The 16,676-nt window shown below is 53.9% G+C and overlaps 1 protein-coding gene across 1 annotated transcript; it reads right to left on the bottom strand.

Annotated features, from left to right (window-relative positions):
- Positions 1-3,768: 3,768 nt before the first annotated feature.
- LOC134154338 (olfactory receptor 14C36-like) lies at positions 3,769-4,704 on the bottom strand. Its single transcript, XM_062601088.1, has one exon. It carries the CDS (start codon positions 4,702-4,704, stop codon positions 3,769-3,771), a length of 936 nt encoding a protein of 311 aa, XP_062457072.1.
- Between the last annotated feature and the right edge of the window lie 11,972 nt (positions 4,705-16,676).

Here is a 16,676-nt window from a genome sequence, read left to right as displayed (position 1 = left end):
CCTGCAGCCATCAGCACAGCTACTCAGCACTGCTGGCCCCACACACAGCCTGCCAGTCTCCCAAGAAAGCCCTCCTCCAGCACCCCTCCAACACCACACAAAGCCAGGCAGGACACACTTTAGTCCCTTGAGCCTCACAAAAGTCCCATTGAGCAGGAGAAAGGCATTTGCAGAGTAAGACCCCATGGAGGTGAGCAATGTACATGGGCAGTAGAAACACAACCCTCATCCCCCTGGAAACTCCTGCTCCTCCTGGGGCTCAAGTTTCAGCCCTGCATCTTCCACGGGGACAGATGGGTGGGGGGCTGGGAGGGTAGGAGCTGCCTTGGGGCAGGGGCTGTCAGCAGGAAGGCTCCTGGTCTCAGGACTAGAGGCAAAATCTGAGTCCTGGCTCTCCCCAGAGCCCCCAGAGTCACCCCTGCCCTGCCCCACTGCTTCAGGGATGTGCTGGTGACTCCATCCCCACCACCATCAGCAGCAGTGGTATTATTCCCTCACATCTACACTAGGGATCCAGGCCCCTCCCACAACTGCTTCCCAGCTCCATACATGGGGCCCCAGCACAAGTGCTCCAGTCTGGAGTGGAGCCAAAATATCCCCAGCCCCAGGATGTGCTACTGCCCACAGAGGGCCTGTGCAGGCCCTAGGGCTGGAGGAGCTCCCAGCCCAGCATGGGGATGTGCTGCCATGGGAGAGGGTGCTGGTGACAGCCTCTGCCTCCCTCCTCTCCTGGAGGCCAAGATCCTGCTGTTTGCAGTGCTGCAGAGCTCTGGCTGTTCCCAGCAGGGAGCCCAACTTTGCCCTGCCCATGCTAGGGAATGGAGGGGGCTCACACAACCCCACTGCTGGGCTGTGGCTTGGCTGCCAGGGCAGAGGAGAGCTGCCCCTCCCGGGACCCAGGGCTGAAACCCTCCTGCAAAGCAGAGCCAGCTCTGGGCAGCACTGGGGCTGCGGGGGTTATCGTCTGCCTCCTCGAGAGAGGCACCAGACTCTGGGCAGACGTGTCTGGCTTTGTCTCCCGGCCTGATGGTGACTGCCGCGGGGGAGAGGTGAGCTGTGCTGGGGCAGCTTGGCAGGGAGAGGAGAGCTGCCAGCAGTCATATGGCCTCATGCTTTCCTGTGACTGGGAAGGCTGAAATCAGTAAATGAGTGGAGGATGGATGCGTAAGAGGCAGGGTGAGGGGGAGGACAAAAGTGAGTAAGGAAAAAGTAGCAATGGAGAAAGTAGGGAATACAAATCACAGCTTAGGAAGGAAAAATTAACACCAGGAAAAAAAGCTGTTCCCAGAAACAGCCCGTTATTCCCTCGCTGGGGCTCATCAAGAGATCAAAGCTTTTTCTGTAAGTGCACAAACCACAGCCCACGAGACCTCAGCAGTCCGCACCATGCTCTCCCTGCAGCAGCACCCAAGCCAGGAAGACAGTGGTTTCTCTCTGGGCTTGCTTCCCCAAGCAGGCTCACAGCACATAGCCACTGTGCCAGCTCCAGCCTCACACCTGCTCCCAGGGATGGGGCTGCAGGGGCTGCTCCTGCTGCCTTTGCAGACACAGGTGCCACAAACAGGTCCTAGAGGTGGCCTTTTCCCCGCAGGTGACCAAAACACTCCTGGGCCCCTCTACTCAGGGCCAGGCAGGGGGACAGGGGTCCCCTGTGCACCAGAGTCCCAGTGCTCACAGCTCACAGCACCACTGCAGCCCAGGGCCATCAGCACTTGGGACCTCTCTGTCTCTCTCTAACTCCTATCCGCCACACACTACCATTTATGCAAAACAGCACACACCTCTCATTGCAGTTTCTCATTAGTGGTATGGCATCTCACACCATCCCACTGCGCTGCTATTGCATACCTTCATGCATTTCAGAGCCATTAAACCTTCACATTTGGTAAGGTATTGTACTTTTCTACTCACTGAGTGGCTTGCAGCTCCTTCACTGCCCAGCCTGCTGCCCAGGACAGCACCAGAGCCCTGACCCTGTAGTACCTCCGGTAGCTCCTGCTGCCCCAGGCAGAGCGCACTCTGATCTGAGATGGTGCTCAAACTTGTTTCTTGCACTCATTTTCTCTCTCTGAGCTCTGTCCTGCTTGTCTCCTGGGATGTCCCTGCTCCCCAGAGAGTCTTTCCCCAGGTGAGTGGGTCTGTGCTGACCTGCACAGCAGTTCATGCACCCCTCCCCTCTGCTCCTCACAGGGTCTTGCACTACTGCTACACTGCAGTGCTATCAGATGGTGGGATTACAGCGCCGTGGGGTGACCCCTGACTCCTCACTGGCTGTGCTGGTTGGGGTAGGAAGGAGAACCAGACAGACATGGCTCAGCACCACCGACACTGCTAGCACGTGTTTGTGCTCATGAATGTGCTGAGAGTGATCCCAGGGTGTTTGCAATGGCAGCAGATGTGTTTTTGTGTGCCCTAGCTCTGGCCTGTGGTGTTACATGAGAGTGCATGGATCACTCTCCAGCCCCCTTTCCCTAGGTGTCCCAGGTCCCCACTGCTTCTGCAGGGATTGCAGAGCCCTCCTTTCCTATGCATACCTGGCTATAGGGCTTTATGTGACTCCACCATGAAACATCCCTCACTTTGTGAGGCTCCACTCCCTGCCCACCCCTGAGGCACACACTCTTCCTAGAGATCCCCCGAGCTCTCCTGGTGGCCAGCTTCCTTTCCAGAAGGATGGCATCTGTGAGCAGCCCCAGACAGGCATCACAGAGACCACTCACCATCTCTGCTTGCACTGGTCACCACGAAAGGAGCCCCAAATCCAGCCCTCGGTCCCTGGTGGATCACACTGGGACTCTGAGCTCATCCTGCTGGGCCCATGGAGTTCACAAGCAGGACAGCAGGCCCTTTTGTGCTGCAACCCTTGGGTGTGTTTTTTACTCTCCTTTCTGAAGAAAGGCAAGACTCACGGCACAGCACGGAGGAGATCCCCTTTTATTACAAAACGTTATTTGGGACCCCAGGTCTGACATAAAGGTGCCCATTGCCTCGTCCTGCCTGTGCTCACAGGAATGCACGGGGAAGCATAACCGTACCACCACCACATTAGGAGAGCTCTTAGGTTGTATATACACACTAGAGCACAGCAGCACAGTGTGGCAATGAAGAGAACAGCTCCGAACAGAGAAAATCCTGCTGTTGTTGGGCAGACGTGTTTCCAGGAAAGCTGCAGCCCCCATGTGACAGCTGCAGGGAGGAAATACTTGCTGTGGTAGAGGGAGAATGGTCCTGCGGAGCATAGGGTCTGTCCCCACAGGCTGCATCCAGACGCTCCTCCACTTCTGCTCTGTGCACTGCAGCCCTGTAGAGGGAAGGGACTGGCCCACTGTGATAGCTGCCTGCCACCCTTGCAGAAGAGGCATGTGAGATCACACTCTGACTGTGGCCAGGGGAGTTGAGCTCTCCTAATGCACATGGGACCCATGCTGTCAACCCATCTGTACTTGCGCAAGCCTGACTCTTCCCCCCGAGCTCCTTTGGTATCACTGCTGAAAGAGACACTGCAGTGGGAAACTCTCCTCGTTGCACTGGGGCATCCGAGGGAGCTCAGACTAGTATGCCTTTGAGGTTCCCTCCTCCCTGCTGATGAAGGGGGAAGCCTGGCTTCCTCCTTCAGCACAGTCGCTGGGTCAGATTCAAATGAGAGTTTCCAGAGGACAAGTAGCACTTTTATTTTTTTTTACAGGAGTGTAAATAATAAAAAAATGAATAACACATTGCTTTGATGCCAAATACGCTGGAAATGGGGAAGAGGTGCACATAGGGCAGTTATTGCTCCCGACATTGTACCCACCTGATCTGCTTCCTCACTGCATCTTGCAGCTCCTTGTTCCTCATGCTGTAGAAGAGCGGGTTTACTGTTGGAGGCACAACAGAGTACAGAACTGCCATCACCAGATCCAGAGATGGGGAGGAGATGGAGGGCGGCTTCAGATGGGCAAACGTAATAGTGCTGACAAAGAGGGAGACCACAGCCAGGTGAGGGAGGCACATGGAAAAGGCTTTGTGTCGGCCCTGCTCAGATGGGATCCTCAGCACAGCAGTGAAGATCTCCACATAAGACAGCACAGTGAAAACAAAACACCCAGAGACTAAACAGGCACTAACCACAATAAGCCTGACTTCCCTGAGGCTGGTGTCTGAGCAGGAGAGCTTGAGGATCTGGGCAATTCCACAGAAGAACTGCTCTAGGATGTTGCCTTGGCAGAGTGGTATTGAAAATGTGTTAGCAGTGTGCAGGACAGCACAGAGAAAACCACTGGCCCAGGCAGCTGCTGCCATTTTGACACAAGCTCTGCTGCCCATGAGGGTCCCATAGTGCAAGGGTCTGCAGATGGCTATATAGCGGTCATAGGCCATGGCAGTGAGAAGAAAATACTCAGCAAAAATGAAAAGGACAAGAAAAAAGAGCTGGGCAGCACATCCTGAGTAGGAAATGGCTCTGGTGTCCCACAGGGAATTGGCCATGGATTTGGGGACAGTGGTGGAGATGGTGCCAAGGTCAAGGATGGAGAGGTTGAGGAGGAAGAAGTACATAGGGGTGTGGAGGCGGTGGTTGCAGGCTATGGTTGTGATGATGAGGCCATTGCCCAGGAAGGCAGCCAGGTAGATGCCCAAGAAGAGCGCAAAGTGCAGGAGCTGCAGCTCCCGCGTGTTGGCAAATGCCTGGAGGAGGAACCTGTTGAAGGAGCTGCTGTTGGACATTTGCTCCCCCTAGGCATGGGGGATCGTCCAAAAAGACAAGACATAGACAAGTTAGGACAGAATTCTCTGGGCCAAACTTTCTATTTCTTAGTACTCTGCCCCTCCAAAAACATGTATCACCTGTCCCCACCTTGGTTTCCAGCCCAGCCAGATATCCCACAGTCAAATGGTTAAAGATCCTAAGGATGGGATGTTCTGAAGAGAGAATTGGCTCATTGCTAGCCCCTCTCCCCTGCTCCTCCCCCCGCCCCAGCACTGCCCAGAGCCCCAGAAGCTGGAGGGGGACTTGATTACCTTTCTCAAATATACATCTCTATGGCAGGACCTGCAGGGTCAGTGTCTGAATTGCATCTCAAACACTCCTGCCCAGGGAGTCCAAGTGGAAGGACAAGAACAGCATAGACAGGTAGGGAAATACAGGGCAGTATCGTGGCATTTCTTCTGAGGGAGGCAGGAACATGGAGACTCAGGGGAACACTCAGGGTTTTCTCCTCTCCTGGGTGTCCATCAGCCAAGGAAAAACCTCATGCCATGGATCCTACAGGCTTGAGGGCAGAGAGCTGGAACAGGTTGCCCAGAGGGGTTGTGGTTGTGGAGTCTCCTTTTCTGGAGATACTTAAAACCCGCCTGGATGCAATCCTGTCTAATATGCTGTAGGTGACCCTGCTTGAGCAGGGAGGTTGGACTAGATGATCTCCAGAGGTCCCTTCCCACCTTACCCATTCTGTGATTTGGTGAGCTGATGGGTGAGAAGAGGAGATGTTGAAGTCTGCAGTTTCCTCTTGCACTGTGACCATGACTGCTGCCTGGAGCTATCCCTGCAGGGAGGTGTTTCTCTGTCCCCACGTCCCTCTCCTGTCACTGCTCACAAACCCCATTCCCCTCATGGGGCACTCAACCTTGCCCTGCAGACACCTCCCAGGAGCAGGCAACTGCCCAGGGGCATCTCAGTGACACAGGGGCTAAGGAGCAGGTGAGATATACCCTGATGAGGCTGGAAAGGTGATGCTCGTTCTGTCTGTAGGCTGTGGGCTGGATGAAGAGATTTGCTGAGTTCCCTCCAGAATTGCAGCTCGCTCACTGTCAAGTTTTGGAGCCTCAGTTGCCTGTCTAAATCTGACAGATCCAGCAACATTTCATCCCACCCACAGACAATACGACTGAAGGCAGAGACTCATGGATGTCCCTTCCCTTTCAAGTATGCCCTGCCTTGACCTTCCTTTTGGAAACCCCCCTCCAGAATGTTCGCAGGGTGAGCTGGAGCTGTGAGCAGCCCTGACCCAGGCAGCATCCCCTCCACAGCAGAATAACCTGTCCTGCAGGGGTGTGATCCTCCCACCCAGAGCTCCTCCCCACAGCACTGTGGGGAGTTCCCTGGGCACGCTGAGTGCTGACCCTCGCAGGTGGCAGAGTCACTGCCCTGGACGCACTGCACCCTGTGGTGCAGAAACACTGCTCTGAATTACAGCCCTGGGCAGACCTGAGTGCACTCCCTGGCTTCACAGCCCTGTAGCATCCCTGGAAGAAGGAAGCAGGATGCCCTGTCCCTCTGACAGGGTCCCTAGGAATCCCTGCTCTGAAGCACCAGCTGCTCCACACCAGAAAAATGGGGATACCCATTGTGAAAGATCCTATAGGCCATGGAATGTGCTAGCTTCAGAGAAAGCCTCAGGGTACCTCACCTGCACTGCCCTGCAGCCACAGACTTACTGTGTTAAGGGCGGCAAAGATTTATCTCCCAGTGAGCTCTCAGCTGTCCTCCCACTCCTGATTGCCTTTAACTTCCTTCTGTCTCACTCATCTTGCTCACCTTGCTTGTCTCCTCTGCGCACCTGGCAAGTGCACACCTGCAGCCCTGCTGCTGTATGCAGAGGAGCTGCTCCTGGGCAGAGTTGCTTCTCAGCAGTGCTGCCACATTGCCATGAGCTCATCCCTCCATCTCAGGAGCCTGGCCCTGCTTGGGAATAGTTGCCCAGCTGAAGGTGTGACTTTATCTGTCCTTCGGACTCCCTCCTCCTGGGAAATGTTCACTGAAGCAGACCGAAACAATCATCTCTAGTCTCTCCCTAGGAGAGACTGAAGAGACACCGATTCCAGCATTGTAATTTGTCACATCAGGGGATGGTTTTCTAAGGGAGGTGGAAATGTCCCACTCTGGAAGACTCTATTCTCAGCTCAGGACACCCCAAGAGGGACAAGAAGGGAGTTTGTTTCCCCATGGCTCAGGTACAGTTCAGATGAATCAATCCAGGCATCATATGCCCTTTAGAAGTCCCTGGTCTGGAATGGGATTCAGATCCCTCCTTTGGACTCCACAAAACACAGGTGGTGGCATTCTCATTGCCCACACTGAACTGTGAACAACACAGATGTCTGCATGCAAGCTCCCTGTCTACACTCCCATTATTATCAATGGAGATGGAGGGTGGGAATCAACTGTTCACACAAAAGCACCTTGTGAAATATGAAGAGACAGCAGTGATCCAAGATACGTGACAGTGTCTACCTACTCTGAAGGAGAAGCTGTGAGCCCCGTGTCCTTCTAGAGCCTGAGGTGAGAGCCAGGTGAGGAATTTTCTTGGCTCCCCGAAATGACACTGGATGCCTACTATGACTAGAGCTCTGCTCTCTAGGAAGCTGAGACTCGTGCACATCTCTACATTGCAGATAGTTAATGTAATTCAGGGCAGACACTTGATTTAGTGACAGAAAATAGATGAGCAGGACCATGTCAGATGCTCGGAGTGTCCAGCACAACCACCGCTCTAGCAGACACAGCATGGGACCTACACCCCTCCAGACTCTGGAGACAAGAGAGAAAGTCTGGAGAAAGGAATACTTTCCCTTGGTTGAGGAGGATCAGGTTAGAGAACATTTAGGCAAACTTAACATCCACAAATCCATGGGCTCCAATTGGATGCACCCACCAGTACTGAGGGAGCTGGTGGATGTTACTGCTAAGCCACACTCCATCATCCTTGAAATATTATGGAGAACAGAGAGATGCCTGCAGCCTGGAAGAAAGCCAGTGTCACTCCAGTCTTCAGCCAGGGTGAGAAGGATGACCCAGGAAACTACAGGCCAGTCAGATTCACCTCCACCCCTGGAAAGCTGATGGAGTAGCTCACCCTGCAGGTCACCTCTAAGCATATGATCATGCTTAGAAGGAAAAGAAGGTGATCAGGAGTAGTCAGCATGGATTCATGGAACTGAGATGTGGTGGGACCACTCATACAGCTAGAGGGCTATGAGGGCAGGGTCCAAACTCTTCAGGAGAGACTGCTTGAAAGGTAGTTTCAGACAGGATAGAGCTTTTCTTGGTTTTGGCAAACAGCATGAGAAGGGGAAACAACTACAAACTGCAGCTTGTAACGTGCAGATGTGACTTCAGGAAAAGAAATGTCACCTGAAGTGTAGTGCTTTAGTGCAACAGGTCACCCTGAGGGAGTCTGTGATCAGCTACTGGCTTTGTGTTTCAAGGAAAAGCAAGTGAGGGCAGGGAGACATCAGTAAAGGCAGAGAGATCCTGCAGTGGTAGTGAGGTGAGGGAGCAGGTTGGGTGTCTACAGTCTGCAAGGAAAGAGGAGGAGGTATGAGACAGCGTAGGACAGCCTGTGGTGGAAACAACCAAGGGTGAAAGCCGAGGCTGAAAGCTCCCAGCAGAACTGAGGTCTTTGTCCTTTGGCTATGGCTGTTGTCTCTGCCACTAAGGCCTCTGAGAAGAGGTTTCCTTACGGCACTGAGGCCTTGCTGCCTCCTTGTCCCCGGGAAACCCAGGAGGTGCTGTACCATTGTCCTGCTCTCGGTATGGCGCACCCCCACACTCACATTGCCCTAGGAAGAGGCCTGAGCACAGTGCGAGGGAAAGCATCACCCTACCCAGGGCCTGGGTGTCAGTGCCTGGCCATTTTGATTGACAAAACTCACCCAGCTTTGCATGACATTGGGGCCACCTGCACATTTCCTTTGCCTACTTGCAACTAGTGCCTCCAACTTTTGGGTGTAATTGCCCCGTGGGGAGGCTTTCTGAGTAATGGCCCTCAGTGGGACTCATTAATGCTCCAAGAAGCTTTGGCATTTGCTGCTGACTTTAACTACTTGAGAGGTTTGTTCAGTCTCCTCTCAGTACCCGAGGCTCATGGACTCAGCACCAAATACACTTGACGGGTCATTAAAATACTCAAAGCCCTAGCAACCCATCTCACTCCCCCTGATTTTCTTCAGTTCTTGGGTGGCTCATGGGAGAGGTTTCAGGAGTGTATTTACAAGAGCAAGCTGTCAATAAACACCTGAAAAAGAAAGGGCTTCTGCTTTTTAAGCTCTCTTTACTTTTCAGGTTACAGAGAAAGTGATAGCCACACTCTCCAGATCATAGTAACCCGGAGTGTCTCTGCCAGAATGAAGTCTGAGCATGGAGGAAAAGCAGTAGTTTTGATAGGAGACATGTATGGACAACCTTCCTCCTCACTTCCCAAACCCAGACAATCTTATGCCTCTTGGTGGCCTATCAGCTATTCAGGCAGACAGGACCTCACAACCACTCATCCCAGACAGCAGTCAGGTGCTCCCATCAGCTTCACCTATAGAAGTGACCTCACAACCACTTTCCCATCCATGTTCCTGCTCCCGGTCCATCACCTGCAGAGACAGAAGTCACAAAGTCACCTCCAGGTCAGGGCCTCCTCCCATTCAAGGAGCTTCTGAGAGACAATCTAATTAAAATGTCACAAAAATATCAGCCTCCTGGTGGCCTACTAGCTCACCAGATACAACTGATTTTGTAATCACCTACCAAGCCAATGGGCCTCCTGCTGCTCTTTCCTCTTCCCTTACGGAAATGACCTCAGCATGTTCTGAATGACCTCACAATCAACACCCTAGCCCTGCGCCTCTTGGTGGCCGATCAGGTCCTCGCACAGAACTGACCACACAAACAGTTACCTGAGGCATGAGCCAAAGGCAGACCTATGGGCTGCTCAGACAGAGGTGACCTTACAACCATCTACCAAGCTCGTGTGGACACTCATGACCCTTCAGCTTCTCACATGGACCAAGTTTCCTTTCTTGCTTATGAGATCACTTCTGTCTCAGCCTCTGATAGGCTAGTAGCAGCATCATGGCTGGGGCATGGGCATGTGAGGTCACTCCTGCCTTAGTAGCTGATAGACCAGCAGCAGGCACATGTCTTGGATGCTGATTATGAGGTTCCTTGTATCTCATCAGGAGTAGTCAGCATAGATTCACCATGGGGAAATCACGCTTAAGCAACTTGACAGCCTTCTGTGATGGAACGACTGGCTGGGTAGATGATAGGAGAGCAGCAGATATTGTCTCCCTTGATTTCAGCAAGGCTTTTGACACTATCTTCTCCCATAACATCCTCACAGGTAAACTTAGGAAGCCTGGGCTAGATGAGTGCACAGCGAGGTGCATTCACAACTGAATGGCAGAGTTCAGAGGGTTGTGATCAGCAGTGCAGAGTCTAGTTGGATGCCTTCAGCTTGTGGTGTCCCCCAGGGCTCCGTACTAGGGCCAGTCTTCTTCAGCTTAGTCATCAGTGACCTGGATGAAAGGACAGAGTGCCTCCTCAGCAAGTGTGTTGATGATACCAGACTGGGAGGAGCAGCTGATACACCAATGGGCTGTGCTGCCATTCAGCAGAACTAGACAGGCAGGAGAGTTGGGCAGAAAGGAACCTCATGAAGTTCAGCAGAGGCAAGTGCAGGGTCCTTCACCTAGGCAGGAATAACCCCAGGCAGCAGTACAGACTGGGGCTGACCTGCTGGAACGGAGAAGGACCTGCAGGTCCTGGTGGACAACAAGTTGACTATGAGCCAGTAATGTGCCCTTATGTTCAAGAAGGCCAACAGTATCCTGGGGTGTATTAGGAAGAGTGTTGCCAGCAGGTCCAAGGAGGTAATGCTCCCCTCTACTCAGCCCTGGTGAGGCCACATCTGGAATACTGTGTCCAGTTCTGGGCTCCTCTGTACAAGGGAGACACGGCACTACCAGAGTCCAGCGCAGGGCCACAAAGAGGATTAGAGGACTGGAGGATCTCTCTTACAAGAGTGCTGCCAAGATCCCAGAGCCCATGCCAGAGTGAGAAAAATCCAGGTTCTGCAGGTGGTCTCCCTGTTCGACAGCGAGCAAGAGTCAACGCTACAGCCCGCCCTGGCAGAGTGCTCCATGCACATGGGGAAGAGCTCTCTTTCGGGGTAATGTGGCCAGGCCCTTCTTGATATGAGCGCTCACCCCTTCCCAGTGTCAGGCTGGAACGCTGCAGCGGGCAGAAGGACCCTCTTGTACTGGGTGCCCTCAACTTGACCAAGAGCAATTCATGCTCTGCACAGCTGAATGTTAGAGTGGATACAGGAAGATGAGGTTTCCTGCCAGTTCCTCCCAAACCTCCTCTGTACCCAGACAGCTCAGCATTCTACTGAGTATACCAGGGCTGCTCTGTTTGGTGTCACACTGGGACCCCACAGCATGACCATGATCAGCCGTTCCCAGTTGAGGAGGGGACACACATGCACCCTCAGCAGGACCTGAGTGTCCAGAATGCCCATGTCCTCTGTGGGACCAGTCCTGTCCTCCCAGTGCTGCTGAGGATGCCCCAGCACCTCCCCCTCACTCCACTGCTGATGTCCTGTGACAATCTGCCCTTCCTGGCTTTGCAGGTGCTGCCCACAAAACCTACCACTGCAGCCAGCGAGACCCCACAGAGGCTCCACACAAAGCAGTGATGTAGATTGCCTTTTGCATAGGAGACAGCAGAGCTGGTGAGGGCTTGGGACAGGGCAGCAGAGTGTGCTGGCAGCTCGGCCCCACTCCTGGCTTGGGAAACGGGACCAAGGCCCTTTTCCTGGTGTATCTGAATGAAGGGCCCTGAAGGTGGGCACAGTGGGTCCCACCACATCGTCTGCCTCATGGGGCTCTGACCTAGGATCTGCACTGACGTCTAGAAGCCTGTGTCAGTGTGTCTGAGGCGCAAAACTCTCTCCACTGCCCACAGCACCTGGACAGCTGGTCTATGCCAGTGCGACAGGATGGGAAGGGACGATACAATGCCTGTTCAAGTTTCCCTGGAAGGATCCAGGATGCACTGCTAGCAGAATCCTGGAAAGTCACAGGGAGGTCTTTCAGGAAGGAGCCTTTGAGCTCCCTAGTGAAAATCTGGGTTGGCACTCCTGAAGACCTTGTTAATCAAGAGACAGCACTAGGCAGAAGGTGGCTCAGAATGCAGCAGGTGTGGCTGGATGACTTCTGTTCTGGAGGAAACAGGCTGGGAGCTGAGAAAGCGGCTCCCTTCAGCACAATACCCCCCACCCCAACTTTGCCCCTACCTGTGATTGATCCCCAGGTCTTAGGTGGAGGAAGAGGCCAGGTGGAACCCTAACAGCACTGTGGCATCTTTGGCTTTGGTGCTCAAGCAGCCCCTCCCGCAAATGCTGCTAGGTGCCTGGCACTGGCAGCAGCCCCTGGCAATGCCCACGAGGAAATCACTGCCATGTCGGGAGCAGGCAGGCAGGACATAGGCACATCTCTCTCCACATGCCGAGAGCAGGGAGATGGGCTTACGGGGAGCTGGGCCAGATCTGTTGGCCAGGGGTGATAGTGGCAGTGCTGGGGACAGCTTTCTGCCACCTGCCAGGCTGCTCTTCACCCTGGGAAAGACACTGCTGTCAATGGAAAGCTCCAGGGAAAAAACCTGCCAACTTGGTCTTGAGACAAGGGAAGAGACAGATGCTATAGCTGAACTCTCAGCAGAGATGAGAGATGCCTCTCCTCTGCCCTCATTTCTCTCCCCTAGAAAAGGGACTGGGGACAGATGGGAGCCTGCTCAGCAGCGCAGCGATGATGCCACTTGCCAGCCCCTCCCCCAGGACGAGGGCTGGCTTCATCCCTCTACCTGCAAATGCCTCCTTTCCTTTTTCAGGCAACAAAGAGGGCCAAGAGGACCATATCAGATACCCGGATAGAGCAGGACATGTTGAACAGTGGCATCGGTGCCCAAGTATCACCTAAGCAGACAGCTGAGGCCACAGACCTCAGCAGGAGGGGCTTTGTTTGGGCTCTGCCACTGGGCACAGGTCCTGGGCTCCTGGGCGAGCTCAATGTCATGGTCAGCTCCTGCACCAGAACAGCTTAATCATAGCAGCCACAGCCTGGGCAGAAGAGAAGATCATCTTGCCCTCTCTCATGGCCCTGCCAAGGAGACCCATCCTTTCCTACATTCTCCATTGCCTCACTCTGAATCCAGCTTTGGACCAGCCTTGGGACAGACATGTGGTGCATTCACCCCTTCCCTGAAGAACAAGCTGCTTTTGCAGCTGAGGCTTCTCTCTTGGGAGAATAACCCTCCCCATAAAGATGCGAACAGGGACCCAAGCTTTTTGCTGCCATCAAATGGGCCTGCAGCCCTAGCTGAGTCTTCTCTTGACAAACCCAGGAATTTAAGTCAGAAACAACTGTTGTAACCCCCAATGTGCCACTGTCTTTAGTTTCAAAAGACAAGTGGTGTTGGATTTTGAGTTTAGGGACCACCAGGAGGACAGAGCACAGCCAGGCGTCATCCCCCGCAGCAGTTCACAGCCATCAACTGGGTCACCAGAGAGGAAAAGAAAATCAAAATTCTGATGGAGAAGAGAGGCAAGATGCAGTGCAAAAGGGCTATAAGGCAAAAGGCTCATAAGGCAATGAGCTCCTAAGTCTGTAATATACTACATGCAGATTTCTAATAGATACAATTTCTGTGTAAATTGTACAGTAGTCTGACAGATTAAACTATGCTGTAAACTTTACTATACCCCGTTACTTTGTATTACAACATGTATGTAATAACAAAAGCAAAAATAGAAGTGTATAATGTTCTCTAGAGAGAGCTGAGTAGTGTTGCTGGGGAGGTCTCGGGCAGGGAGCTCTGTGTAGACCGGGAACTCACTGAACCCTGCAGGGTCTCTCTTCCAACATCATCTGGGACGAGGGTGGGGAGCAGGTAGCAGGTTCCTATGGCAGGGCCTGGTCCTTGCTGCCCCATACCTGCCTGGCCCCCATGGCCCCCTGAGCCACAGGACGGCACCAAGAGGCCTTTGGGGGGATTTGAGGAGACTCCCCAGAGCCAAGTGTGGGTGGTTCTGTGCCCCCAGCAGGCAGGTCGGTCTGTGGCCACTAGGGCCAGCAGTGGACGAGCAGCTGTCCACATGGGGCCAGGTGCCAGGAACTTTCCTTGCACTGCTGTGCCCAGCAGGTGGGCCAGGAGTGGGAACTGGCTGGGCCGCAGGGGCCTCCTGTGCCCCCAGCCCTCTGGTCGGGGTCTGTTTCCCTTGGGGTCCTCATCTGCCCCATTCTTAAGCTACATCTCAATATTCCTCTTTGAACGTTAAGAAAATGCTATAACCATCGATTACATGATGTGAATACTCATCAATTTAAACAAATACATGGAAATGTAAATGCTGCAATGGTTATTATTTTCAAAAAACATTTCAACTTTTTTGGGGGGGGAGGAAGAGCTCCTTCTACCTTAGCACCAGGCTTACACTTTCCAGAGGCCACTTCAGGGGGCTCCGATGGTTATACTGCTCTCTCTTCCTTCTGCAGAGATTGGGCTCAGTGCTGCCAGAGAGGGAAGGACTTGGCAGGGGGCAAGGGCTTCCTCGATGGCTCCTCAGGTAATACGCCACAACCTCCATCCCTCTGTTCCTCAGCGGCATGTGTGCAGGCAGGGGCAATAGGAAACCACTCCGCCACTGGGATGCTCCATCCCCATGTCCACTGAAGTGATGTGGAGCTGCAGAGAGGCCACAGCACCTGCAGACAGACTGGCTGTGAACCCAAGCTGAGCCCTGGCAGAGCTGGGACACAAATGAGGCCTGAAACCGGCACTGGGCGAGAGAGATGTGCTGGGAGATGAGCAACATGACTGTGCCCGACCGCGCAAAGGCACTCAGTTCTCCACGCACCACAAAATACACACTGGGTGAGCCCGGTCTCCCCTACAGCACCCTCGGTGTGTTTTCTGGGGCCCCCGGAACCCTCCCAATGCCCTCAGGAGAAACCCGGACCCCTACGCCTGTCACCGAAGGATGGAGAGCTCCAGCCCAGCCGCAGGTGGCAGGTGCTAGGCCAGGCTGGTCTGGGTGGGTGAGCACAGACAGCCCCACAGGGGCATGCCATTGGGTGCTCTCCTTGGTGGATTGAGAATTGGCTGAAAGGCAGAGCTCAGAGGGTTGTCATCAGCAGCGTGGAGTCTAGTTGGAGGCCTGAGGCTAGCAGCATCCCCCAGGGCTCAGTACTGGGTCCCATCCTGTTCAATTTTTTCATCAATGACCTGGATGAGGGCACAGAGTGCCTCCTCAGCAAGTTTGCTGATGATACCAAGCTGGGAGGAGTGGCTGACACACCTGAGGGCTGTGCTGCCATACAGAGAGACCTGGACAGGCTGGAGAACTGGGCAGAGAAGAACCTCATGAGGTTCAGCAAGGGCAAGTGCAGAGTCCTGCAACTACAGAAAAATAACCCTAGGCATCAGTACAAGCTGGGAGCTGACCTGCTGGAGAGCAGCTCTGCAGAAAAAGACCTGGGAGTGCTGGTGCACAACAAGTTGACCATGAGCCAGCAATGTGCCCTTGTGGCCAAGAAGGCCAATGGCCTCCAGGGCTGCATTAGGAAGAGTGTTGCCCGCAGGTGGAGGGAGGTGATCCTGCCCCTCTACTCAGCCCTGGGGAGGCCTCATCTCGAGTACTGTGTCCAGTTCTGGGCTCCCCAGGACAAGAGAGACATGGAGCTACTGGAGAGAGTCCAGCGGAGGGCTACAAAGATGATCAGAGGACTGGAGCACCTGCCCTAGGAGGAACAGCTGTGAGAGCTGGGCCTCTTTAGCCTGGGGAGGAGAAGACTGAGGGGGGATCTTATCAATGTGTACAGGTACCTGAAGGGAGGGTGTCAAGGCGACAGGGACAAACTCTTTTCAGTACTCCCATGTGACAGGAAAAAGAGGCAATGGGCAGAAATTGAAGCACAGGAAGTCCCGCCTGAACGTGAGGGGGAATGTCTTCACTGTGGGAGTGACAGAGCACTGGAACAGGTTGCCCAGAGGGGTTGTGGAGTCTCCGTCTCTGGAGAGATTCAAGGCCCGCCTGGATGCAACCCTGTCTGACTTGCTCTGGGTGACCCTGCTGAGCAGGCAGGTTGACCTAGATGATCTCCAGAGCTCCCGTCCAACCTTACCCATTCTGTGATTCTCTGCATGTCTCTCACAGCACAGCCCGCCCCTCCCAGGCACTCATTGGCTCTCTGCCTCCCCGCGCTGGCTGATTGGACAGGCAGCACAGAGGGCTGGGGCAGCAGGAGGCGCCGTTGCCAGGCGACGGGGGCGGCGCGGGCGGGGCCGGCGCTTCTCTCCCTGACAGGAACCAGGAGCCTGGCGGCTGGAGCCAGGAAGTTCAGAAAATGATCTCAGGTGAAGAGGGGTTTTGTTACACTTTTCAGGCTTTAAAATTCTTTGTGTTCTTATTGTCCTTCACTTTGTTGTTGTTTTTTTTTTATTATACTGGTCTTTTTTTGGGGGGGGGATTTTCTTCCTTTTTAAAGGAAAGTGATTTTCGGAACTGCGGTGGGATGCAGTCACAGGGTCATGGGTGTCAGTGCCAGTGTAGGTACCTTGTTCCCCTCTGCCCTGCCTCCATCTGCAGCTCCAAGGGTCTCTGATCTTCTGCAGGTCCCCTGGGAGGGCTGCCAGGGCTGGGCAGGTACCTCAGATACACGAGAGCCTCTCCAAGGGCCCCTGGATGCTTGCAGTGAGATGCCTGAGCTCTGCCTGAAAAGGTGAAGAACCATTTTCAGCATTTGCAAAACATGAACACACACTCATCAGCTAAGATGACTGAATGATTTTAATACAAATGTCAATGTTCCCCATGAGGAACTCATGTAAATTTTCAGGCAGGGTATGAGTCTCAGGAGAAGAATAC

The sequence above is a fragment of the Rhea pennata genome, unplaced genomic scaffold (genome assembly GCF_028389875.1).
Source record: "Rhea pennata isolate bPtePen1 unplaced genomic scaffold, bPtePen1.pri scaffold_26, whole genome shotgun sequence".
Lineage (NCBI taxonomy): Eukaryota > Metazoa > Chordata > Aves > Rheiformes > Rheidae > Rhea > Rhea pennata.
This window is presented reverse-complemented; position numbering and strand designations above follow the sequence as displayed.